The 27314-nt window shown below is 51.2% G+C and overlaps 1 protein-coding gene across 3 annotated transcripts in view; it reads left to right on the forward strand.

Annotated features, from left to right (window-relative positions):
* The first annotated feature begins 3448 nt into the window (after positions 1-3448).
* Positions 3449-27314, forward strand: part of KSR1 (kinase suppressor of ras 1) — a 150773-nt gene continuing 126907 nt past the window's right edge. Inside the window, exon 1 of one of the 3 annotated variants that reach the window (XM_027130361.1) lies at positions 3449-3812. In XM_027130361.1, the coding sequence (XP_026986162.1) occupies positions 3582-3812 (231 nt within the window). In that variant the 5' untranslated portion in view covers positions 3449-3581. The remainder of the gene's footprint in view (positions 3813-27314) is intronic. The other 2 variants (XM_027130360.1, XM_027130359.1) reach the window with 2 other exon arrangements.

The following is a 27314-nucleotide window of genomic DNA, read 5'->3' on the forward strand; positions in this document are numbered from 1 at the left end:
TTAAAATACATTCAAGTTACGTGGAGATCTTGCTAAAATCCAGGTTGCGATTCAGTTGATATGGGGTGGGGCTTGAGACTGCATTTCTAACAAGCTCCCAGGCGATGCAGCAATCTTGGACCACATTAGGACTAACAAAGACTTAGATAAAATCCAAACTTCCTGTCCACGTCCTAAGTTATCTGGCCTCTGCCCAGCATTCCCACGTCATCTCCAACCCCTGTTTTTTCTCTTGCATCACGCTGTAGCAACACTGGCCGGCCTTCATTCTGTTCCTGGAGTGTGCCAACTTGCTCCTGCCTCAGGGCCTTTGCACGTGGTGTTCCCATTGCCTAGAATGCCCCTTTCCGAGAGCTCCAGATGGCTGGCTCCTTTTCTTTATTTAGATCTTAGTTCAATGATCAGTTAGACAGTACTTCTTTGACCACTTCATCCGATGAAGCACCTCATCCCCTGGGAATTTGCTATCACTATTTGCTTTTTTCTCCCTTCATAGCACTTACCATTCTGTGAATTTATTTTGGCAATATAGTTGTATTGTTAGTTACCTGTTCACTTGTTAGTTACCTGTCTTCATTCTCACATTTGTTTCACACGAATAAAAACTTGGTTTTTCATGTTTGTGGGTCTATTCATGAATGTGCTTGTATGGCTGCTGGGGTGTTGAGATGCAGGTAGGGGAGTCCAAGCTGGGGAAACTTACAGTGATGCTACCAGAGGTGCCTGAAGCAGAGGGGAGGGAGGAAGGAAGAGGCGAACTTTCTGTACTGAGGGTGTCGCAGAAAAAGTCTCAAGAGCTGAAGCCAAACCTAAGAATCATCACCTGATAGATGAATTCATCTCACTAGAGGAGACTCACTCTGGAAGGTGGGGAAGGAATTTATGATGAATTTCTTTACTGAATAAATAAAAATAAGTATGTGGAACCCTTACTTTGTGACCATCATTTGCATAACTATCTCTGTTCATCCTCACAACATATGATCTCCATCTTGCAAATGAGGACCAGGGCTATGAGTCAGCAGACTTGCCCAAGGTCATACAGTCATTCAGAGACCACTCTGAGAACCCCAGTCTCTAAAACAGCTCTGAAACGTCACCCTCCCGGTCCCCTTCCAGGCTCTATGCTGTGCACAGCACCTGTTACCCCCTAACCCACTGTGCACTCTCTTTATTTATTTTCTGTCTTCTCACACCAGAATATAAATTCCTGGAGGGTAAGGATCTTTGTTTTGTTCACTACTGTTTCCCAGAGCTCAAAACGGGGCCTGCCACTTAAGTAGACACTTAATGAATACTTACGGAATGTTAAAAGGATGAACGAAGGGATTATTTTAAAATCCTCACTTTCTGTATCTCTAAGAGGCAGTTCTGTGAACGGGTGGCCCACCCAAACCCAGTTGAGAAGGATGGAGTGCATCTGAGATGAAGTGGGAAGGCAAGCTGCGGCTCACTGAATGCTCTCCACCAACCAGAAGGAAGATTCTGTCCACAGAAGAGGGACCGGCTGCATGCCCTGGCGGGAGTGTAGCCAGGGATCTGGGGCTTGTCCAGTCTCCAGCCCTGACACCATTGCCGTAACGGCATGGGTAGGTGTGGATGCCACAGGCTGGCAGTGGCCCTTCGCAGGATATGGCTTCCACGTAAAGTGGCCCTGCAGAAAAATGTGTTGACCAGGCCCCAGTTACAAGCTTGCCGTAACTGCAGAGTAGGCGTCTATCAGGAAATCTCTTGTGAATTGACTAGAGTGAGACGGTCACTCAAGCCTGGCGGCTCTGGCTGCTGAACAAACAGAGGTTCTGAACCAACCAGGCTGCAGCCTCGTTATGGATGGTCCCTCGAGATAGTTCTCCTGTTCTGTGACCTCTCTCTGTGCCAAAGATTCTCAAAGTTCAGCCCCCAGACCAGCAGCATCAGCATCACCTGAGAACCTGTCAGAATGCAAATTCTCCAGCCTCATCCTCAACCTACTGAGTGGGTCCCTCTGTGAGTGGGGTTCATCATTCCGTGGATGAACAAGCCCTCCAGGACATTTTGATCCACTCTCAAGCCTGAGAGCCACTGTTACACAGTTTCTCTTTCAGGGCATAGGACCTGTCCTAAGAACTCATGAATTGGATTGCACAGCTTTATGGAGCCCCTGCTGTGTGCCATGCTCTGTATTTGGCTCTGTGAAGAGGATACCAAGATAAATTAGCCAGCCGCTTCTGCAGCCAAGGAGCTTAGGAGAGAGATTTCTTCTGGTTGGCAGATGTTGGAAGTATGGATGTGTGGGACCTTTGATCAGAGTCTTGTCTATTCAGTTTAGGCAGATAATAGAGCTCAGGGGAAGTGGCAGGAGGTGGGAGGGGAGGGTGAGGGATGAGGTGGGGATGGAATGCTGAGTTAGGAGGCACAAAAAGGCACAGACAACTACCAGCCCAGGAGCAGTATTTCACCCATGCCCACTGCTCAGGTGTGGAGACATGCTTAGGAGGTCTGAGGTTGAATAGTAACAATTGCTAACATTTTACCTAGTGCCTACACGTGGCAGTAATCAATCTAGGTGCTGTACACACATTAACTCATTCTTCCCGTGAACCCTATCAGATAGGTACTATTATCACTCCATTTTGACTGATGGGGAAACTCAGACACTCAGAGGCGAGCCAACTTTGCCTGAAGTCACAGCTAGGCAGTGGTAGAGACTGTCTGAACCCGTCGGTTTGCTCTAGAGCGCTCCCAAACGCACGACAAATCAAGGGGTCACCCCGAGCGCCTGGGCTGGCCTGCTAGGTTGAGGTGGCGGAGGGATGGGACCCTTATATTGGTGGGTAAATAGCATCTAGAAGAAAGCCCTACGTCTTTCCAAGCCTGTGCCTTTCCTCTGGCGTAGACACTCGGGAGTCCAGTAATTTGCGAACCACCTACAGGACAAGTACCTTAGGCCCCTTCCCACACAGGAATTCTGAAACCTCCACTGTCTCCGTCTTCCAGTGTTCCGCTGCGGTCGAGGAATTGCAGGAGGCGAACCTCCCTTCCGTCCAAAGGGCCGCCGGCTCCTACCTCGCCCCATCCGGGGGGGTCGCGGGAAGTCCCCAGCCCGGAGGAGGGATGGGGAGGAGGCGGGGGTGGGCGGGGAGATGCGGCTCCCCAGGCTTCGGGCGCCGGGGGAGGAGCTGGCGCGGAGCAGCCACTGCCGGGGCGCAGAGGCGGGGCGCTCCCGCACAGCCTGTACCCACAGCGGAAGGGAAGGCCGGGACCTAGGGGCGCTGGAGCCGGCGGGGACCCCGAGGGCGCGGGCGGCGGCAGGTGCGCGGCGCGGACTACAAGTCCCAGCATGCCCAGCTGCTCTGACCCAGCCCCCGCTGCCACTTAAAGGCTCCGGGAGCCTCAGCCGTCGGGTCGCCGCGGCTTTCGCTTTGCCGCCGCGGCTGGGCGGGAGGGAGAGGCGGGCTCGGTGGCCGGCGGGCTTGCGTCCTGGCTCCGGCAGCGTCGAGGGGCGCTCCTCGGCCAGCCCTCGCGGCTCAGGGATTCCCTTCCGAGGCGCCCGCGCCCCCGGGCTCCCCGCCTCGGCCACCCCGCGGCCCCGATGCCGAGGCATGGATAGAGCGGCGCTGCGCGCGGCGGCGATGGGAGAGAAGAAGGAGGGCGGCGGCGGGGGGGACGCGGCGGCCCCAGATGGGGGCGCCGGGGCCGCGGCCAGCCGGGCGCTGCAGCAGTGCGGGCAGCTCCAGAAGCTCATCGACATCTCCATCGGTAGCCTGCGCGGGCTGCGCACGAAGTGCGCCGTGTCCAACGACCTCACCCAGCAGGAGATACGGACCCTGGAGGTAAGGGGCCGCGGCGCCGGAGAAACGGGGGCCCGCGCTGGGTCTGAGGAGGCAGGAGTCGGCAGCCCGGGAAGCGCCCCAGCGCCTCCCTCGCTGCTCCAGGTCACTCCTTCCTCAGTTGCATCCTTGAGCCCGGTCACCTCCTTTGCGTCGGCCGGAGGACCCGGGACCAGCCCCTCACCTTGGGCGGGATTTGGGGGGAGGGGCGTAGTGGGACCTGGGAGGGAGGCTGGAGGAGCCCGCGGGCGGGATGGGCGGCGCACGGACATCCCCTGCCGCTCCCCCTCCGCCCCCACCCCATTTCTAGCTCGCTCGGCTGCAGGACTCATTCTCCCACTGAGTCACGTGCTGGACTTTTCCCTGGGTGACTGAGCCCAGCAGCTGTGGGCCGGGGTGACTGGGCGGGAGGAGGTCCCCCTGAAGTGTGAGCGCAGGCCCGTCGTTCTCTGCCTTCCCCTCACGCCCCAGACTTTGTCTTGTCTCTTCCTTTGCTCTTCTCCAGGTTCTTGTCTGCCGCTTATCAGTGTTTGATGAAACTGCATTTTTGCCTTTCAGACGTTGGGTGCTTCTCTTTCGCACTGCCACAGCATTTCACTGCTCTACCCACCGACAGCCCCCCCCCCCCCCCCCCCCCCGCTATTGGACTTTGGTTTAGGAACAATTATGCTGAGGACCAAAGGCTTTGATGGGAAGATGACACTATTTAAGGGGTTTTCTGGTGGAGACAGCCTCCAGTGTAAAGAAGAAATAAGATGCAGGCCCTACTGTCTCAAATTATAGCTGCGAAGTGCCGTATTAAAAGGATTTGAAAGAATCAACCAAAAGGGTTGTTGGGTTCTCAGAAGGGGGAGTCTCCCCTCCCCCATACATAATAGAGGGAAACTAGTGCATTCCCAACTTGCTTTCGTCCAGAGGCTGGGAAGACTGTGAGATTCCAGGCACTACTTAGTAGCTGCTCTGCCTCTTTCCACCTTGCACTGACACATCTGGCCTGCTGCACATCTGGAGATGTTTTGTTTTATTAGAACCTTAACTCCTCGTCCTACACCCTCCACACCCTCTTACTGCTGATTGCCTCTGCTAGCAGTCATAGGGCCAGCGGGTGATTTGTGGCAGTCATTACAAGACCCAGTCCTCTGTGCACACCACAAGCCTGAATCCCTGTTTGATCCAAAATGCTCGAGAGTGACTTCTTTTTTATGAATTAATTTATTTTTGGCTGTGTTGGGTCCTCATTGCTGCGCGCGGGCTTTCTCTAGTTGTGCCGAGCGGGGGCTACCCTTTGGGCTTCGCATTGCAGTAGCTTCTCTTGTTGGGGAGCACGGGCTCTAGGCGCACGGGCTTCAGTAGTTGTGACTTGTGGGCTCTAGAGCGCAGGCTCAGTAGTTCTGACATACGGGCTTAGTTACTCTGCAGGATGTGGGATCTTCCTGGACCAGGTCTGGAACCCATGTCCCATGCATTGGCAGGTGGATTCTTAGCCACTGCGCCATCAGGGAAGTCCCCTTGGGAGTGACTTCTGTCCTTCAGTTTTATTTTCTTAAAAGCTACAAAACCAGGGACACGGGAAGCATCTAATCAGCGCTGGCTGTTATTATTTTTGTTACAGTCGCTATAGCCGTTTCGACTAGGGTTTTACTTAAAAAACAAACCAACCAGCAACCCCCCGTCCTCCCCCCCCCCAGTCCCTCCTGCATGCATGGTGCTGTTTTCCAAGTGGCGAGAGAAACTGGTTTCTTGAACATAGCCGGGTGTGTTTGCCCAGCTAAGTTCAGTTTTTAAACTGACACAATAGGGCGCCTGTGTGGCTTCGTTCTGGGAGGAGGGGTCGTTGTCCGGCAGCATGTGTCTTGTTGGACGCTATGTTGTTGGGATGAGAGGACGTTCTCTGTTGGCCTCTCTCGGATTCTCCCCGCGTCGCTCTGAAGTGCTCTTGGTTTGCAGATTGGACCCGGGAGAAAAAGTGCGGCTCTTTCTCTGGAAATGGCGCCTTGCCTTCTCTGTACCCTGCCTTCCAAAGTCTCTCATTTTTACCAAGGTGTGGCATCAGGACACTCCAGAGCATCGCCTTATTTAGGTCTCTGACCTGGTTTATCTGGTAGCCGCCCTTCTGAGTGTTTACTGGATGGTCGGCTCTGGCCGCCAGAAACCCATCCAAAGGTCCAAAGGGGATTTGCAGTGGGAACGGGAACGAGTACCCAGCTCCCTGTGCTCTCCACTCTGCTGTAGGTTCAGGTCCACCCTACTCCCTGAAAAGGCAGGACGTGGGCTGTTTGGGGGAATGGGACGTTATACCCCAGGATCTAGTTCCCTAGGCCTCAGCCTCCTTACTTGAACAGGGGGATTGGAGTGGGTCTCTGCGGGCTCTCGCGGCTCTAAATTCTGTGGTTTAGTGAAGGGGCCTCAGTTGGGTTGAATCAGATGTTTGTTATGCACGCCACTGTGTAAGAATATCCATGATTAAGAATTGTTCTAAAAATCCAGATTTACCAGACTGATAAAATAGGGGAAAGTTTATTACTCAAAGAATCCTGACCTTTGGGGCAGTGTGGCAGGCGGAAAGCCCATGGCTTGGAAATCTGGTCCTGGTTCTATCTGTCTGACCTTGGTCAAGTCCCATGACTTCTGAATCTCAGGCTTTCCCATCTGTAAAATGGGCATGAGTCTACTTAAACCCGCAACCTTGTCGTGAGTCTGTAAGTCCGCATGCTTTCTACCAAGAGATTCTGCCCGTGAACTTTCCTCCTGAGGGTCCAATGCATTCACGCCACAGGCCACATTTAGGGGAAGGCACTTTGACACCTTGCTCTTATTTCCTAGAGGTGGGTGAGACAAGCCAGGAACCAATCCCAGCAGCCTGTGCTGAGGTCAGGCAGCGTCGTGGTGGTGTCCATTCTGGCTTTCTTTCCTGTTCTGCAGGCTCCTCTCACATTCCAGGCCAGGGCCCCCAGAGACAGGACTTGCAACATTCGATTCCTGGCTTTTGAAGAAGGGGCTGACCGGAGGGCTTGGCTTACGCAAGCCCGCCAGACTTACAGAATCCGAGGAGCCCCAGCCCACCCTGGTCCTCACTGAGTAAGCGCTCAGTGAGGTGCCTCGGGAAGCCCCAGACCTCCGGCCCCACTGCTGGTGCCTGATTGTAGGTCAGGTGATGGCTGGGGGTCAGCGTGTCCGGCTGCCCCGCCCTCCTCCACGCAGTGGTCCAGCTTGGATCCAAAAGAGTGGGAGGAGCCAGGGTGTAATGTCTGCCTCCCACCTGCCGGTCAGTGTGCTGGACCCTTCTCAGTCTCCGAAGATTTCCTGGAAATCCATCAACCTTCATCACACGTGTATTTTTTTCTCTCGACATGAGAAGCGGAGGGGGATAAAATCTGAGCCCAGGGTCTGAATCTGTAAACAGAGGTTGGGAGGCCACTGCATCCCAGCAGAACCTGCTGCCCTATGTCCATCAGGCCCTGAGAACTCCACCGAGGCAAGGTGGAATGTTCTCGTTCCCCAGATGTGCTCACACAGGGGTACCCGGCTGGCCTCACAGCTGGGCCAGGAGCCCCACGCCAGTTCATTCCCTCATTTGCGCATCCTCTTGGGGCCGAGTCTGTGCCGGGCAGTGGGGAGATAGTGGTGCCTCACGAAGATGCACGTTTTGTGGGCCCTGTAACTTTGCCTTATCCTGCCAGCCTCCTGGTACTTTCCAGAGACAGGCCTTGCCGCACCGAGTCTTCCCGTCTGGTGCTCTTATGGAGAAAAGTCCCTCCTAAGCAAGCTGGCCTAGAGAAAGGGGTCCCCAAAGGGCCTCGACCTTTGCTCAGCTCTGCTGTGGCAGAGGTCAGAGCCCTGTGGTGTGGAGGGCCTGAGCTCTCCCTGTGGTGCTCTCCCCTGCCCCTCGGAGCACCTGGATGGTGGAAGTGCTGGGAAAGGAGAGGGGTGCCATGGGTCCTCACAGAGCAAGTACTCGGGGCATGCGTGGACGTGCATTCACTCAACAAACCTGCAGTTATTACTGATTTGCCTGATGAGCTGCTCACGGCCACCACCCTGGCAAGGATTCTGAGGTAGGTAGGATGCTTTCCCGGTGTTTGGGGATGCTCTCAGTCCAATGGGGGAGGCAGACAGGCGAACAGTAGTGACTCCAGTACCACGGACTGCTGAGAGCAGTTTGGAATTGGGAATATGACCGGACGGTTGTCCAGTCCAACTCCTGCTTTTCTGGGAAATACTCCCAGAGTCTTGCTGGCGACTTGTCCCACATCACACGCCCCTGGCAGAAATGAGAGTGAAGCCTGGGTTCTGTCTCCCCACCCAGCCCCTGCCTCGGAGTGGGGCTTGTCTCTGCTTTTGCTCTACCCCGTAGTTTTAACCTCCTGCTGAAGGCTTTCACTCCAGCTGTCCCCGGAGGGAGCCAGAGCTGGGGCACTGTTTCCCTTGGTGTCTGCTTTCGCCTTGGCAATTTTTTTCCTGGTGAAACTTGCCACCGGCGATCCTCGGAGGCAGTCTGGAGAGGGACCTGTAGTTCCCAAGACTGGGGAGGCCTGCGGGGCGCTGGAGGGAGGCCTTATCAGATCTGCAGCCCAGGTTAGCCTGAGTGCCAGGAGGCCTCTGGTTTGCTGCCTGGGGACAGTGATGGGAATGCCTCCTTCCACGCCAGGTTAGCTCAAGATCCAGGAAAGCCGCATTCCCCACCGCAAGTATTCTGGACCTGCCTGGCCAGTGTGGTCCCGAGAGGGACGGCGAAGGCCCTGATCCTTGGTGGCAGTGTCTGCAGTGGTTGTGCTGGTGGTGGGAAGTAACAATACCTGTGGCCAAGTCTCTCTCGGCTATGCTTTTTAAAAAGGACATCCTTTCAGAATAGGCTGATTGGAATCTTTTTCTACATTCAGTTCAAAGGGAAAGCTGAGTAGAGGTGCATTCGGGGTCACGGGAAGGCCCTTTGAGCATAGCGAGGGCAGACGTGGAACGAGGAACCCTCTCGGTCGCCTGTTCTGTGCTAGGCTTTTGGCATATGTTCCCCATTTAACCCTCACATGGACCCTGTGAGGTTTTCTCCCCATTCTGCGGTTAAGGACATTGCGGCTCAGAGGGATTGAGAGACTGAGTTAGTAGATGGTGCAACCTGCGTTGACTGGTCTTCGGTACTCATGTTCTGAACTTCGCAACAGCTTCTAGAAACCATAGTGGAGGGGACGGTTTCTGGTCAGGGTTGTGACGGCTGAGCCCAAGGAAGTGGCCGGTAACAAAAAGGGCTGGCCCAGGGCCACTTGGTGGGTTAGTTCTAGATGACCGGGCCTTCTGGTGGCCACGCCAGGCTGTGCAGCCTCTGAGCTCGGGCTGGGGGCCGCTTCCCTAAAGTGCAGGCCAGCACATCCTCAAAGATGGGTCCCTGTCGGCGAACTGTGATGCAATCGCTCTGTGTTGGTCTCATTCTGAGAAATGAGAAGCTGTCTAGAGATCATCTTACTCATAATTGTTTTAATGGATACCTGCCTTATCGTCTATGAGTAATTCCTCTGGTAAGCACTACATTCTTTAACTTTCCAGTTGTATTAAAATATCTTAAAAGACACGTAATGATATGTGCTCACTATTAAAAAGAAAATTCAGTTGAATAAAAATAAAAACCCCCCATAATGCCACCTCTCAGAGTTAATTCTTGTTAACATTTGGCTATATAAATTCTTCTAGTGTTTTTATCCTCTGCATTTGCATACAAATGTGGATGGATGGGGACTTCCCTGGCGGTCTAGTGGATAAGACTCCATGCTCCCAATGCAGGGGAACCAGGTTCCATCCCTGGTCAGGGAACTAGATCCCACATGCATGCTGCAGCTAAGACGTGGCACGGCCAAATTAAAAAAAAAAAAAAAGTACATGAATGTATTCGTGGAGCTCACCGTGCTCACTGCCTTGTAAATGTCTTCTGTCTGCACCAGTACCCACAGATATACAGCATCACTGGTCGTGGCTGCATCGTGTGGTCATATCATAAATTCATTGAACCTGTCCCCACTTGTCAGCCTTTCAGGGTGTTTCCATGTCTCGCTGTTATAAACCTTGCTGCAGTGAGTGCATGAGTGCATTCCTGGAAGTGGAATTTGCTGGGTCAAAGTGCATTAACACATTTAACAGCAGCCCTATTCTTTGAAATCTTTAGGGCCTGATATGTTTCCCCCACCCCGCTCCCCAGCAGGACTGCCAGGATTTTCAAAATGGCAGCCTATGCGTTTAGCCCTTTGCCACTGGATCTGTGTCCACCTTGAGGGCGAGGTGTGTGAACAGGAGACAGGACATGGGCCCCGTGGCTGCGGTTCTGGGTTCTTGGTCAAGGATTATGGATTCTAGTTCTGTGGTTACCCGTGGCAAGGGGCGGGGGGGCCTGCACTGACCATTTAGAAAAGGGATATTTCCTTACTCCCATGCAGCAAAGCAGGGGCTGGATGTCAGGGCTCTGTGTCCGGGGACTGGTCACTTCTGGGCAGTGCACAGCCGTATGGTGAAGTTTTCATCACCTGAGGCTCATGAAAGGCATCTCAGTGAACTGTAAGCTCGGATTCATCACCGACCACAAAATAGTGATCAGAGCGCTATTTGGGGTGCCTTGGCTTTGGGGTTGATTTAACAGAGTCATGGGTTCCTAAGGTAAGTGGGCTACTAAGGTCTTGGAATTCTCATCTGGTCCAGCCCTCTCATCCGCAGGTGAGGAAACAGCGCCCAAAGGGGAAGTGACTTGCCAGGAACACATATTAGGTTATGAACCTGAACAAAACAAAGAGTGGAGGAGAGACAGGTGCTTATAAAGGAGCCCTGAGTGGGGAGTCACGCCCTGGGGTGAGACATTATACCACCTTGACCAACGGCAAAACGGCAGGCTGCTATCCCACTCTCCTATGTTGGGGGCAGGGGGAGGGGGTCCTCAGCCTCAAGACGTTTCCTGCAGGAGGAAGCAAATGGGTTTGTTTTCCCAGCCCCATCTCAGTGTCTTAGGGACCCTGGGGACTGGAGAGATTCTTGGGGAGCAGTCTGGGGTGTCCAGTGGGTGGGGCCTTTTTTGAAAGCCAGCTTGCCCAGTGGGCTGGCTCAGCCCAGGTGGCCTGTCGGAGTCTTTGAACCTGACCTGACTGTACCTACAAGGGCTTCTCATCCTTCCAGTGAAAGATCCTCTGGGACTTGGGTGGGTGAACATTTTCTCCTATAAGGTTGGGTTTATGTCCTAAATTTGTGCCGATTTTACATTCGATACCATGATATTATACAGTGTTTACCATTTTGCTTCCAGAATATACAGCCTTTTGATCCAATGTCTTTGTGCCCATATGACATTCTCCCCTGTTCCAGACCCCAGGTGGGGATGCAGAGCCATACCCTGGGGACAGATGTTGGGATCAAAAACGCTTTGTCATTTATTCCCAGTTAACGATTGTTTCTCATCTGCATTGAAGAAGTTTTAATTCAAACTGCCGCCACATACAAAACCTATATATTTATATATATCTGTATTTCTCTGTCATCCTGGCCTTGGTGGGCAACTGTGTGCTTTAACTGGGCGGATTGCCTTTGAAAATAACGGAGCTGAAGTCATCCTGTTTGCTTGCCGTTTTTCTCCGCCCTTTCATTTTTCCACCTTCAGGATAATTGCAAGAATGAATTAAGAGTTGTGCTTAAAATTTAAAACACAGCCAAGGGAGAAAGCATAATGCATTATGTGGAATAGACCAGCCATGGTTAGGAAAAATAACTTTTCATACAGCATAAACTGTAGACATGAATCTGCAATATATTGATCATGAGGGTTTTGCTTTCTGCAAAGCTGGTGAGATAAGCTGCTTAGAGAGTGGTGGAGCTTTTCTTTGACAAGGCACCTGGAGGTATTGAGTCCCAGTTGAGCCAATTCATTTGGGTTGGGTTTTGTTATGGGTTAGCAGAACCGGCTTCATTCATGGTATGCAGAGTTTTGCTGGCCAGAAAAAGAAAGTTACGGGTCGTATTTAAAAAGTGACCTGAGTGTTCTCATGCATGGGGCACGATCCCCTCCTCCCAGTCTGGGACCCTTGAAAGGACTTGCAGCCTTTCTTATACTGTATTCTGCAAGATGCTCTTGTGAAAGAAAGCTTCAAGTAGCTGCGTCAGCTATTTTCCTCCTGGTGATTCCTGAAGATGAAGATTAGTGTTTTAAAGGCTCTGAGAAGTCCTGCAGCAAGGATTCCCAAACTTACTTGTCCAGGGCATCTTCTCTCCTCTGAACACAGTTGGGAAAACATGAACGGGGAAGAGACAAGAAATGGTAGGTGTAGTTTCAACTACTGTTTTTTTTATGATACTGAGGTTCTATTTGAGGTTCCAGTTAAAATTGGGTAGGTTGAGGAGAGGCTAGTGACCCCATACACTTATCTAGCTGTGCAAAGTTGTCTTTTGTCAAGGGAGGTATTTTCCAAAGGGAAACAGATTGTGTTCTGGGTACCACACTACCCACTTAGAGACAGATTTCACTTAATCCTCCCAACAAGATGAGGAAGACGTACCCAGAGAGGTTTATATGTCTGGAGTCCTCAAGTCCTACCTCTTCCTGGCCCCACTGGCCAGTTAGCCCGGTGCCAAGGGCACACTCACTCAGGGTCTGCCAGGAACCTCCTGACCCCAATGGTGGCAGCAAAAAATCCAGGAGAAATGCAAATGTCTGTGGGTGTGTTTGAGCCTGGGGCTGTGGAGGGCAGGGGAAGGGCTGGGCTGCAGGCGAGGAATGCTTTTTGAAACAAAAAAGGAAATACTGGCTGAGAATGGAAAGGAAAGGAAGCAACTTCCTGTTTCTGGTGCTGGCTTTTACAAGGAGGAGCTCTCTCTAGCTCCTTGGCCAGTGGAGGCCTGGGCTGGCTGGGACCACTCCGGGTACACTAGACAGACACACGGCTCCCACACTGCTGCCCGAGGGCTCAGAAATAGGGGCTGGGTCCACCCCTTTTCATTTTCCCCAGGTAACTGATCAAATGGATGTGTGGTTTTCAAAATGAATATTTATACATGTTATTAAATAGATGTGTCGCAATACCTGACATTTCCCGAGAGCTTACTCCATGCCTGGCCCCCTTCTTAGGAGTCTTATGTGACATTTACTCCTTGCAACGACCTCGTGAGGAAGGTTCTACTGTTATTCCCATTTTACAGATGAAGAAACTGAGGGTGCAGAGAGGTTGAGTGACTTGCCCAGAGTCATACAGCCAAGGAAAGACTAAGCCGTGACTTGAGCCCAGACCGTTTTAATTACCCACCGGCACAGCCTGACTTGCATTTACAAACTCCTCATCCACCTAGAAAATCTGTTTGCACAGAATAATTTTTTTTAAAGACCCGGGGCTTTTGTTTGGCTCCAGAGGGCAAGTCCCAAAGCCTGCGTCAGACCCTTGGTGATTCTTAGGTGAAATGCCTGCGTCTGAGTTTTCATCTTTAAAAAAACCTTTATTATGGAAACGTTCAAACATGTACATTGTTGAGCCACAACTACTAAGCCTGTGCTCTAGAACCCACGAGCCACAACTACTGAAGCCCGTGCACCTAGAGCCCGTGCTCCGCAACAAGAGAAGCCACCGCAGTTAGAAGCCTGTGCACTGCAACGAGGAGTAGCCCCCGCTCGCCACAACTAGAGAGAAAGCCCCTGCGCAGCAACGAAGACCCAACGCAGACAAAAATAAATAAAAATAAATTAAAAAAATTAAAAACTAAAAAGAATAAAATTTCCCCTGAAGCTTACTGTGGCGTCTGGCAGCCCACACATTACAGGAAGGTCATCTGGTTCTGTAAGCTGACACTCCTGCTGCACTGAAAGCTGTTCTCACGTGGCAGAGTCAGGGAATGTCCACGGCCTTGCTTATTCCCACAGCCCCGCCTGAGACCGACCCTACAGAGTCACATTGCGACAGGCCCGACTTCCAGGCCACTCTTCTCCATATTCTAGTATCTCCTCTTCTACTTTTCTTTCTTTTTTTTTTAATATAAATTTATTTATAATATTTGTTTATTTTTGGCTGCGTTGGGTCTTCGTTGCTGCGAGCGGGCCTTCTCTAGTTGTGGCGAGCGGGAGCTACTCTTTGCTGCAGAGCACGGGCTCTAGGTGCGTGGGCTTCAGTAGTTGTGGCATGCAGGCTCAGTAGTTGTGGCTCATGGGCTCTAGAGCGCAGGCTCAGTAGTTGTGGCTCACTGGCTTAGTTGCTCCACGGCATGTGGGATTTTCCTGGACCAGGGCTTGGACCCGTGTCCCCTGCATTGGCAGGCAGATTCTTAACCACTGCACCACCAGGGAAGCGCCTCCTCTTCTACTTTTCCTTGTTGCTTTATCCACACGTCATGAGATGAGTGTATTTCAGCTAACATTTACTGAGCGCCACGGTGTGTGCGCCCTGGGAGGAGAGTCGGCGAGCACAGGCAGGCCCTCTCTCCAAGGAGCTCCTGGCAAACCCTCATCTCTGCAATTCTGGCCTAAAAATGAGGTCCAGTACCCACGAAGGGGCTTCCTTGCCCTTCATGGTTCTTCTCATGGTTCTGTTCAGTCCTCCTGAAGCCTGGTCTTGCCCGCCACTCTTAACATTTCTCTCTTCTGTGGTCTCTTGCCCCCAGCAGACGTGGTTTTCTTTGTTGCTTTCTGTTTGTTTCATTTTGTTTTGTTTGGGCTGTATTCTCCCAAGTGCTTCTCAGCGTGTTGCTTTTGGCCAGCTGCTTCAGATCTTTGAGTTCAGCCTCTCAAACACAGTCATGATGTCATTATGGGAAAGGATGGTCTTGGGCACTTAGTAGGACATTGAGGGCTGCATCAGGACTTCAGGGTGTGCCTGGGCTCGGGGCGGGGGAGAAGGTCACAGTCACCTCCTGACTCCATTCCTTGCTAGCTCTGTGACCTGGGGCAAGTTCCGTAGCTCTCTGAACCTCAGTTTTCTTGTTCGTTTAAAGGGGATAAGAATAGGTTTATTTTAGACTCTTGTAGGAGTTGCTGAGATACGGAAAGTGTGCTGCATGGTACTTAGAAGGGATTCAGTATTTTTTTTTAACCTCCTGTCACTTAGTATTATTCTAGAACACTTGTCCTTGTTTCTCTGTTATCTTCCTTTTGGCCCTTTTAATCGCTGCATGATATCTCATCCAGTGGGTATGCTGTAATTTGCCAAAACATTTCCCCTGTTATTGGACATTTTGGTTGTTTCCAGATTTCTGCTGTTATAAACAATGTGACTGGAGTCATCTTTGTACAGGCACCTCTTTATTTTTGTTCCTATTCTGAATTCATTTCCTTGGGATAATTCCCAGGAATGGAATTACCGGGTCAAAGAGCATGGGTATTTTTTGTGATGGGAGTTGCAAAACTGTCCTCCATTTTCTGTTTTTTTTTGTTTGAAGATGTTGGGGGTAGGAGTTAATTAATTAATTAATTAATTTTTGCTGTGTTGGGTCTTCGTTTCTGTGCGAGGGCTTTCTCTAGTTGTGGCAAGCGGGGGCCACTCTTCATTGCGGTGCGCGGACCTCTCACTATCGCGGCCTCTCTTGTTGCGGAGCACGGGCTCCAGACGCGCAGGCTCAGTAGTTGTGGCTCACGGGCCTAGTTGCTCCGCGGCATGTGGGATCCTCCCAGACCAGGGCTCGAACCCGTGTCCCCTGCATTGGCAGGCAGATTCTCAGCCACTGCGCCAGCAGGGAAGCCCCATTTTCTGTGTTTTGAATGATCTCTTAAAATTTGTACTCCTGGTTGACTAGCTCATTTTTTTCTTTGTAATCCTTTTTGGTCTCTGTGCCTTTCCTCTCCTACCTGGCCATTTTTGGGGGGCCTTGTTAAATCCTTTCCCATCTTCCTTTTTTTAAAAAACATCTTTATTGAGTTATAATTGCCAAATAAAATTGTAAGACATTTAAAGTGTGCAAATCATTCTCCATCTTGAATATGCTATTTATTTCTATTTTCTGCCCATTCATTTATTGACTGTTTATTGAGCATGTACTGTGTGCCTGGTTTTAAGTACTGGGAAAAGAGCGGTGAAGAAGACCAAGCGGTTCCTTTAATGGAAAGAGAAAGATTAAAAAGCAGCCAATAGATAGAGAAAAGTGGGCTGAACAAAAGAACACTGCAAGTGGGTTAGTGCTGGGGTGGGGAGAAGGCCGCTGCTTTAGATTGGGTCGTCAGGAAAGCTTTCTTCCGAGAGAAGGTTTGAGCTGAGTCTTAAAAGATGAGAGGGCAGTAGTAGCCTTGTGAAAACCCGGGTGAAGAGTATTCCAGGCAGAGGGACCAGCATGTACAAGAGCCCTGAGGCAGAAATGAACTTGTTGAAAGGAGGCCAGTATGCCTGGAACACAGTGGGAAGTGGTGGTCCATGAGGGCTGTGGTCCTCCATGGCCTCAGGGAGGTTGCCTGGGGCTACGTCCCTCAAGTTGGGCCTCAAGAATTAATGCACTAATTCAACAAATAGTTGTTGCACCCCCCAGTTATGTGCCAGGCACTGTTGTGGGATATGAGAGTGAATGAGAAAGTCAGCTCAGCGGGGGCGTTTGTAGATGAGTGAACTCATGGAAGGCGCCGGTGAGGTGTGAATGGAGGCCCACCGTGCCGCCCGGCCGGCTCGTCTCTGCATCCTGAGATGTGCGGGGACTCGGAAAATATTTCTTGCTTTGAACCAAGCTGTGCTCTGCGCTGCCAGCCTTCACTGTGGCAACTGAAACTCAGTTGTCTGCTGTTAGGTCTGGCAGTCTCGGCCTGCCAGGGAAGGGGCCCCAAGAACTGAGGTTGCCAGCTCAGAAGTGGGGCTGCCGATATCAGGTATGAGTATCTAGGCATCCCTTATGGGAAACGAGCCTGCGAAGTAGACGTGGGAAAGCCCCTGTTTACCGTGCTGCCCTGCCCCAATCTTGCCTGAAGGGGGACTCTGATTTGTGACTCTCGTTGGAAATGTAGACTTGGGGACTTTGTGCTTGTCCTCATTTTCTTCTCTTAGGGTGAGGCAAAGAGAGGGGGTTCCCAAACTTTGGGACAGCCTATACACCTAGTGAGCTGTGACCATGTGGCGGTTCCAGGAAATGGACCTGGTGGAAGACATTGGCTGCCATTTTGTTTGGAGGTGACTCATGAGGACAGGTCCTCTGATGCCATTGAATTGGGGCCAACTTTAACCAGGCTCAACCTGCTCCTTGGGCTCCTTTCATGTGAACTTGTGGCCAGATGGGGAGGGAAGGCTGGATCCTAGGAATATAATAACTCGGGCTCCCCACGCCCTCCTCTCCCAGTCACGGCCAATCTGAGATGGACTCGCCCAGTGTTTATGGGAGATTTCTCAGTTGGCCGCTCGGTAACGGCAACCTTATTCGCCCACTCCGGCTGGGGAAGTAAGGCCCAAGGTCACAGTAGTCTGTGGAGCTGGGGTTCAGATCTAGACTTGTCCGATTTGACACTTGCGTTCATTTCATTGCATCCCCTCAGAAACCCGCTTGACCTTGGGTCTTGTCTGGAGCAGAGAGAGGTCAGCTTTGGTAATGCTCAGCATTTTGGAATAAATAACGCTATGTGGAATAAGGGTCTGAAAATCTCTCCATTTGCATGCCATTTGGACGGGATTACCTCAAAGTTGTAAAGAGGGCGAGATGACCACAGCATCAGAGTCCAGATTAGCAGGTGACCGTTTGCAGAGGTGGACGCTCCTGGTTGAGGAGGAAGATGGAGAGAAAAGCATCCTGGGTGGGGAGGAGGCGGGGGCAGGTTCAGAGCGAAGGCTCTTCCCCGATTCCATCTCAGAGAACTTGGCTTCTGTTTTGAAGCGCTCTGGTTAGAAAGGATAACGTAGTTGTTAGCACTGGGCAGCACTGGGGCCTGAGGGACAGGACATGCAGGCACGGTTGTCTTTTAAATGTTGGCGAATCTTAGGAGAAAGAAGGTGACGAGTCCCCGGGGAGATCCCCCAAGGTGGCCGTGACTCATCCTGGCCAAGGGGACTGAACAGAGCAAGGACGAATCCATCAGTGAATGGAAACTTGTCTTTTTAGGGGACTGGAAACCTTTTCTGTTGTGGTTGGCCTGGTGGTTTATGAGGAGAGGTGAGCATTTGAGACAGAGCGCTGGGCCACTCTTGCAGCTGCATCTTTGACCATTTTGAGAGTTTTAGGAAGTCGTTCTAAAAAAGAAAAAAGAAAAGAAAAGAAACCAAAAGCTAAAGACTTCGTTACTTGCAATACCCGTGTGCAGACTGCCATGTGGGCTGTGAGTTGCCGTGTGATTAATGGAAACCGGCCCATTGGCACCAGTTCATTTGTACCCTCCCCCACCTTTTGTGGCCTCTGAGCTGGAGGGGGCTTCTGACTGTTCTCAGAAAAAGACTTAGGTGGCCTCAAATGACCAGACCTTGTCTTGGGCATCTAACAGCTAAAACTAAACTTCCCTTCTGGCCCCGTTTGGTTTAAGCAGTTTCCTGGCCTGGCAGGATTTGTTTTCTTAGCACCTGTCTCGTCAAAGTTCCCATCCCGCTCGTCACAGCAGACCGACCCCTGCCATCCTGTGGCTGCCAGAGGAGGCAGTCAGACACGCTGTTCCCCTGGGGAAATGGAGCCAAAGCGGCCCACTGGGGTGCACTGTCTGGGCTCGCCGCTCCTGTCTTCTCTTCCCCATTTTGATCACAGGATGCATGCTTGGCCTTATTCTAGAAAGCTCTGCTGGTTCATGGGCTGCTTCTATTTGGAGGAAAGGCCAGGTAGTAGTAGGTAAGGGGACAGGTTCTGGTGCTTGATGACCTGGGTTCAAACACTGCTCCCTTCCTGGCTAAGCCTGTGTGTCTTTGGGCAGATTGCTTAACCCGTCTGAGCAACAGTTTTCTCATCTGTAAAATGGAGATTATAATAGAATTGTTTCATAGTAAGTGAGATGAGCCATGTAGAGCACAATGCCTGGCACAGAGTAAAAATCTTTTAATATATTCTATTACTGGTTTTTTCTTTCAACAAGTATTTAATTAGCATCCACTCTGAGTTGGACACCCACTGTGGGGTGGCCACTCTTCTAAACGGGGAAGTAACTGAACGAAATTGACAAAAATGTCAGCTCTGTGGAACCTGGGTTTTGGTGTTAGGAGGAGACGTTCAGACAATAAGTCAATGAGTGAAATATATTGTTTGTTAAGTGGTGAATGTGCTGTGGAAAACAATGAAAGCAGGAAGAGGACCAAGCCGAGGAGTGGTTTAATTTTAAATGAGGGGTCAGGATGGCTTTGCAGAAAAGGTAATGTTTGAGTAAAGATCTCCGCAGGGTGAGAGGGACTCCCTGGGGATGCATTTGGGGAAGGGTTTTGGAAACTGAGGTCCAAAAAGTGCAGAGGTGGAGGGAGTTGCCTGCGGTGCTGGGGCCAGGTGAGGCCAAGAGGTGCCCCGGGTGAAACACCTAAGCGGTGCAGCCCTCAGGTGACCTTGAGCCAGGCATCTAGGAGCAACGGGGAAAGGGTGATGAGAACAGAAGGTTGTGAAAGGTACCAGGGCTACATGTGGGCTCCTCAACGAGCCCAGCCTCCGTCCAGTAGAATCCAAAGGGATTTTGGAACTCAACCCTCATTTCTTATTAAAAAATGGCATTCGGGGGTTGCTACTCACTCACCTGCTACCAAAAGCCCTGTCGCCGACTTACTGAAGGTGCTTCTGACCACATGGGTGGGTGGCGGGGCCCTGGCTGGGGCCCCCTGGGGCCCTGCCACCCATTAAGGACATCATCACGCAGGCGAGCTGCTTTCATTCATCTCACAGCATTTGCTGAGTAGCCGCGGTGGTGGATCACGTCCGTACGTCCTGGTATCACCTTGCTCATTTGTAACCCCAGGACGACAGCTACTCCTGGAGTCAGTCCATCCTTCAAGGGAGCTTTCTTAAGGCAATCATTCAGTAGAAGAGAACAGCAACATTTATGAGGGTATTTGCATCATCTGTAATACAGAAAAAAAAAGAAAAGAAAACAAGGTGTATTTGCGTTATCTGTAATACAGAAAAAAATGAAAATAAGGTAGATGTCCGGTGGCAAGGGGATGGTTAAACACACCGTGATGTGCAGCACACGATGGGTTGTTATACACACAGCCATTAATTATGAAGACTGGGTAGAAACATGACCATATTTATATTACGTTAAGTGAAAACATAAAGAGTGCAGAACTACAAATGCAGCCTTTGTAGTTATATAAATATGTAAAACTGTGTCTGCAGATGGAAAAAACTAGAAGAGAAAAGAGTTGTGTGTGTGTGGAACTGTTTTTGGAAAAATTCCATTATGATCATTATTATATTCTTTCTTTCTTTTTTTAAATATTTATTTATTTTATTTTATTTTATTTTTGGTCACATTGGGTCTTCGTTGCTGTGCGTGGGCTTCTCATTGCGGTGGCTTCTCATTGCGGAGCACGGGCTCTAGGCACGCAGGCTTCAGTAGTTGTGGCACGCGGGCTTCAGTAGTTGTGGCTCGCAGGCTCTAGAGCGCAGGCTCAGTAGTTGTGGCTCACGGGCTTAGTTGCTCCGCGGCATGTGGGATCTTCCCGGACCAGGGCTCGAACCCATGTCCCCTGCATTGGCAGGCAGATTCTCAACCACGAGTGCCGGCCACACTGGAGGCACTGAGCTGGTGCTCAGATACTGGTGGACTTGACCAGAGACCCCTGTCCCCGAGGTCACAGTCTGATGGCTCGGCCCCCTCCCTTCTCAGTGGTCAGGATCAAAAGCTAGCCACATGCTGTGATGCAAAACTCACACCTTCTGGAATAAAAATGAGACTCGGTCCTGCAGCTTCTCCCCCAGGGCCTTTGTGCAGCTAGTGCTGGAGTTGGCTGAGAAGTAGAGAAGTTTCCAGAGCTGCCATGCCTCCTGAGGGAAGTGCTATTTCTAGCAAGCAGACCTTGTGGGAGCAGAGCCTGCCTGGTACCCGGAGGGCTCCCCACATCGTGGCTGCCTGACTTGATCCCAAGTCGAGATCCAGCCTTCGAGGGAGCACCCGGTCCTGGCTGTGAGGCCCTCTGGGTGAGGGGCCATCCCAGAAAGGAGAACCCCTGCTGTGGGCTTTATCTTCCGGGTGCCACACACTCACAGTGCAAACATGGCACGTGATGCTGCCCAGGAAGCCGGTGGTTGGCTCAGAGAGACCCGGGTGGCAGTGCTGACAACCACTGACGACCTCACTGCCCGCTCGCTGAGAAAAGTCCTCTGGGTGTCTGGAGGATCATGGTGGTGGTGAGGAGGACGTTTGTGACCGGAGCAAGCATTTACTGAGTGCTGTCTGTTCTGGGCTCTCGGACAGCACCGAGAATGCCGTATCCACCAGTCCTTGCAGGGCCCCCAGGGTTGGTGTAGGTCTCACCTCCGCTGCATGGGGGGGAACTGAGGCTCAGAGAGGTGGGTAGAGGTGGGTGAGCCTCCTGAGGTCACACCCATGGGTTCAGAGGTCTAGCTGGTTACAGAGCCCAGGCCTTGGCGTTTTCTGTGTCACCGCACACTCATCCGGGGAGAAGTGTGAAATCTGACTACGCAGTGAAAAATGCCACCAGCGCAGTGGTTAAGAACCCGCCTGCCAGTGCAGAGGACACGGGTTCAGTCCCTGGTCCGGGAAGATCCCACATACCGCGGATCAGCTAAGCCTGTGCACCACAACTACTGAAGCCCGTGTGCCTAGAGCCCGTGCTCCGCAACAAGAGAAGCCACCGCAATGAGAAGCCCGCGCACCGCAACGAAGAGTAGCCTGCGCTTGCCACAACCAGAGAAAGCCCACGTGCAGCAATGAAGGCCCAACACAGCCAAAGATAAATAAATAAATAAATAAATTTATATATAAAAAGACACCCCTCTGCCTCCCCCTCCCCCTCCCCGCCCATCCCTCCTGGAAAGCCCTCGCCTCTCTGCTAGGCAGCCCCTCTGTTTACCACCCCAAATGCTCTGGGACAGCCTCCGGTTCTGCAAGAAGGGTGACTAGCGCGCTTTTGCTTTAAAGGAAGGATTTCCTGTCTCTTTAAGGACAAAGACTGCGTGACCTCTTTTTCCAGAAGCTTCGGGGCCTCATACAGTGCTTGGCACAGCGTAAGTGCTGAGGAACTAATGAGGGTGTATTGTGATCGGCGCTAAATTAACCTCACAACATTCCTAGAGAAATAATGTGAATCAATGGAAAAGGCCGTCTAGTGCAGGAGATGGGAATATGGCCTCTGGGGTCAGAGGCCCCAGGCCCTGGGTTTGAATCATGCCTGTGCCATGGACTGTTTCTAACTGTGGGCAAGTTATTTTGCTTTTCTGGGTGTCAGTGTCCCCACCCGTTCCGTGGGGACAAGACCTGTGAGGGCTGCTGCGAGGATTAAATGGATCGTCACGTAAAGTGCATGGGACGGAGCTTTGCCCACAGTAAGCACTTGATAAAAGCGAGCTGTCGTTGCCTGCTCTTATGTTATTGTCATGCATGAGAGTAAGGAGAGCCCCCCAGCTGGGTTCTTACCCTTCTCTGTGGCTTCAGGGTCCAGACTGAAGGCCACCAACCTCCCCGCCCTTCTCCGCCCCGTCGTGGGGCTCTGCTGGTAGCGTGGATGGGGGTTGTCTCTCCAGGGAGATTAGGTGCATGGGGGGGCAGGAGAATCTTGGGAGACCCAGACCCAAGTCCCGGCTGTGTTGTCACTCTGTGACCCTGGACGGGTCCCCTCGCCTTCAGGGAGCCATTTCCTAACGTGGGAGATGAGAACGTAATGGAGTCATTCCCAGGGTGACAAGGAGGGTGAGATCAATGCCGTAAGACGCGGGGCACCGCAGGCGCTCAGCAGACGTCCCTTCCCCATCCTGCAGGGCAAGGGCCCCTCTCACACTGGCCTGAGTTCCCCAGAGCCTGGATCAGTGGGGACAGGATGAGTGGATGGCTGGTTTCTCTCTGCCCGGAGTGGAGCCGACCTCCACCCACCTCTCTCTGCTCTGTCTCCGCCCCTCCTGAGGCAGGTGTGGCGAGGTCGGAACAGGTCTCTCTGAGTGCAGGTGACAGAGATGGCTGCTCTGAGCCGCGCTGGTCCTCGCCCGGCTTTCCCTGTTCAGACCCCCTCCTTTCCCTCACAAACACGCTGTCCTCAGGCTTCCCTTCAAAGGGGGTCGCCCCAGGCCTCTGCTGGGGCTTCTCCTGCTGGGTTCCGCTCCGAAGGAGGAAGGACTTCAGGGGGATGTGAGCTGCAAGCCCAGGAGAGAATGGCAGCCCTGGTTTCCGAGGCCTCTGCAAGCACAGGTGCGGTGAGAGCCCCGCGCAGTCGGGGTGTGAGGGTCACTGCCTGATGGAGGGGCAGCCACACGGCGCAGCCAGCCGCCCGATGTGTGGGGTAACTGCCGGCGTTTGGGGTGAGCTGTGCCGCTGGGAGCATCAGGGTCCGGCGACTTCTCTGTAGGACACTGGCCGTGCAGGCAGGCTTGGAGGGTGTTGTGGAGAGGCATGCAGAGGCTGGGAGCCTTTTTGCCTTCCTTGGGCTGTGTGTGTGTGTGTGTGTGTGTGTGTGTGTGTGTGTGTGCGCACACGTGTGCACCTGTGTGTGGGTAGGTCTCAACATAAATAAGACCTTGGTTGGAAGTTCAGGGAAAGATTTAATGATAAAAGATTCCTTTAAAAGATGTTTAAGTCAGCTCTTGTCAGCCCTCTGCTGAGAACCCTCCAGAGACCGTCTCATTCTACTTGGTGTAAAAGCCAAAGTCGAGGTCCTGGTTTCTATCCTTCTTCCCGTCGCTCTCTCTGCCTCAGCCCTGTTGGCCTCCTTTGTGTTCCTTGAACACGCCAGGCACATCCAGCGTTGCCCTGCAGCCTTTGCTTCTCCCCGCACCCCACCCCACCGGGTGAGGTCTTCTCTGACCACCCTCCCATCTATCTGTCCCCTGCCCAATTTCATTTTCTCCATCCGCACACACTGTGTGGTATTACCTGTTGATTGCCATATCCCCTGTCTAGAACAAAAGTTCCAGAAGAGTAAGGATTTTTATCTGTCTATTCACTGATGTATCCTAATACCTAAATAAAGTAGCCTGGAATCATAGTATTCAAATGAATGAAAGAAAGAACAATCTAAGTTATAAAGAAAACTGCCAAGGCCTAGTGCAGTCTGGCCGTCACAGCCCAGTAGGATCCCTTGAGTAATTTTCCAGTTTTGGAAAATTGGAATCGTTGTACCACCAGTCAAGGACTCGAATCATCTCTTAGTGTGTGTGTGTTCTTCTTTTGTGTCTTCCAGGTTAATGCTGGGTGTGCCCCAGGCTTCTGCGATTACATTTGTATTAATCCTCTGATGTTGATTTACAAAACAAAACGAGCTTTTTTTTTTTTTTAACAAAACAAGCTTTGAAACAGTTTTCATCACTTCTTTAGCTATTGTTGCGGACATTATATCTCTTGGCTTTTTTGTTTTGTTTTATTTTGGTCAAATATACCAGAGATATTGGACTGCATCCTTGACCAAAGTCCTGTAGAGTAGACACTCAGTTTTGTTTCAAATCCAAGTAGGTTTTTTCTTAAACTAGATATTTTCTTTTGAGGTCTTTAATGGAATTCTCACACATTTTGTGTTCAATGTGCTGCTGTGAGTTACTTCTTGGACCACTGAGCTGGGAGGCTGGAGACCGGGGTCTGCCATTACTGGCTTTGTGATCTAGCATCCTTGAGACTCAGTTTCTTCATGTGTGTGACCGAGGGACTTGGTCTGGCTGATTTCCTCCGAGATCCCTCTCAACTCTAATGCTATGTCTCATGAACCAAACTAATAGAGATCATAGTGTAAGTTCATAGCACTATATGCAGCTTATGTTAGCCAATGAAAGCACGCTGCACTTGGTGTACATGATACTACTTACGTCCTGGGGCCCCTCAATCTTGGATCAGCCTCATGCTTTGCTGTCCACGTGGCCTGTGGAGCCACCATCCTCCTGCCTGGCTCCCTGGTAACCGGCAGCATGATGTACCGAGGCCATGAGCATTTGCAAGGCTGGTGTATCCCGTCCCACCCTAACTCACCCATGGGAGGGCTTACCTTCAGCCTCCTGTTTCAGCCAAGCTGTAGATTTTATCGCCAAAGCTGATTTGGTTTGGATCCTGAGTGCTACCTGTGTGCATTGATTGAATTCCTTATGTTGAACCTCAGTTTTCTCATCTGTCAAATGGGGTCAGTAATTTCTCTCAGAATGGTTTTGAGGGTTCAATGTGACAATACAGGTCAACCGCGTAGTTGTAAGTGTAAATATTACTGATGCTGGTGATGATAAAGAAGAACTACTCTGATGTGGGGGTAAAGATTATCTCCAAAGGCTGAAAAGATAACAGAAGCTTGGGAAATCTGTAATCTACAAAACTAATTTTTTTGAGTCAGAACTGCGTTAATGCTACTTGGCTATAAAGCAGGTCACAAGTCAGATGGGTTGCCAAGGAAACCTGGGGAAAGCCAGGATTCATTTGTGTACGCCGGTGCCTCAGGGTACATGTGGGTAGCAGGTGGGGAGACACTGGCCCGGGATGGTGTGGCCCCTCAGCCCCTCCTGGGTTTGCAGGAGCAGGTCCTGCTGCCATACACCAGCAAAGAGAAGGCCCATCTGTCTCTCTGGGTTGCTGAGGACGAGAGGGGGCCGGACACTTCCTTCTGGGCTGGTTGCTCTAGGCTACAGGCACAAGGAACCTGTTATTTATGTTCCTCAGATGCAAGTTCAATAAAGTTCTGTGAGCGTAGGCACAGGGATTTGGGGTTAAGGACCAATGAGGACTTTAAAAGAATTTGGCCCCAAGGATGTTAATTGCGACATTATATATACTGATGAAGAATTGCAAATAACTTAAACGTCCATCATCTTAAACATACAACCTCGGGCTATTGTGTAAGTGAAACCAGAGTACATTTAGTTAGATCTGTTGGCCTTTAATGACACCGAAAACTTGCTGTGAGGAATTACTGCTTGAAAAAGCAGTCACAGTATACCATTAACAGAAAAAAAAAACAGATTACTAAACAATATGACTCAAATTAATTATTAAGAATGAAATACGTGAAGAGAAGGCTGTGCAAATGCTTGTTAATGGTGGGTGGCTTCCCTCTGAATAGTGGAATCATAATTAACCTAATTTCTTCCTGGTGCTTTTCTTTTCTTTCCCATTTTTTTTTCCCCAGTAAACATGCATTTCTCATGTATGCGGGAGGGGAAGTCATGTTACAAATATAAAAATATTTTAGTTGGATTTTCATGTACTTTTAAACGTGACAAAGATTTCTCACGTTTTATTTTTTACGCCCACTGTAAAGGTTTAACCATTTGGTTACCCAGACCTTGTCCCTAACTTAATACAAATATCTGCTCAGATGATGTGGCTCGAACCTACAGATCAAGAAATAGACTTTTTTTTCAAATGTGTGAACTAGGAGCTTGAGAATGATGAGGGATAAATGGAAAAGTTCACAGAGCAGCTCGTTGACGGGTTCTTTGAAGTGAAATGACGGGTTCTTAAAAATAATCTAAAACCAGGAAAGAGAACGTTAGATCCTATCAGCTCAGTTATGAGTGACATAAAAATAACAGACAAGTGCTTTTCCCCTGTGAGTTTACGTGTCATTTCATTCTGAAATCATTGGAATGATCTGGTTTAGGCGAAATTCTTCTTAAGGGAACCATTTTCGAAGGTTGAGATGCATCCGAAAGGCTGTGTTGCCCAAACCCCCCGCAGAGCTCACTCCCGCATCCCAGTGGTCATGAGTGATGGCTACTGATGGCGTATAGTCCAGTTCCTCCCCAGGAATTGCCTTCAGCCGAAGGGAGCTTCCTCTCTGAAGGTACCGCTGCCCATCCAAAGATGGGCTACAGAGGCTGGCCCCTTGCCTCCATCTGGGACAATTCCAACGGTTCAGCTCCAGAGTTCCCGAGTTCCCCACGGGTCTGGCTGGGGCCTCTGTTGCAGCCGAGTCATACAGAGCCCAACTGCCCCGGCCTGCTTCCCTGCAGGCACGCCTCCATTTCAGAGTCTGCTTCTCGAGAAACCCTACCTCAGAGCCCCGATTTCATCACAGTGAATAGGTCGTGGAGAAGGAAGTAGGGTGCCCCTCCCAGGCACTCCTGGCCGGCATTGCCTCTCAGGACTGGTACCTCCTTGCCCTCTTGCCTCGTTTAGAGCAAGTGGCTTAGATTCTCGGGGTCCCCAGTGAAAACTGAAGGCTGCAGACATGGGTGGGGGCCGGGGAATCTGCTCACCTCTCCCTGTGCACCTCCCCTGACATCTACCTCCTGGGCCTGTTGACAGTGGCTGCTCCCAGAGGCTGGGACAGGCTGCCCAGCTCCCCCTCCAAGGGCTTGTGGGTCTGGACCTGAAGGGCGTCCACCTGTGCCCAGAGCACATCTGTGCTTCTGCTGAGGCCAGAATCTTTGGCAGCTCCTTGCCTGGGGCTGTCCAAGCACCAACCTTTACTGCTGCACAGATCTCAAAAACGTTACCAAGTCAAGTGGCCTTCTCTGGATAAGCAGACAGACAAAAGGAGGACTGTTGCTTCCTTAGCATTT

This window comes from Aethalodelphis obliquidens, unplaced genomic scaffold (genome assembly GCF_003676395.1).
Source record: "Aethalodelphis obliquidens isolate GAN/ISIS:26980383/991018 unplaced genomic scaffold, ASM367639v1 scaffold38, whole genome shotgun sequence".
NCBI classification, from domain to species: Eukaryota; Metazoa; Chordata; class Mammalia; order Artiodactyla; family Delphinidae; genus Aethalodelphis; species Aethalodelphis obliquidens.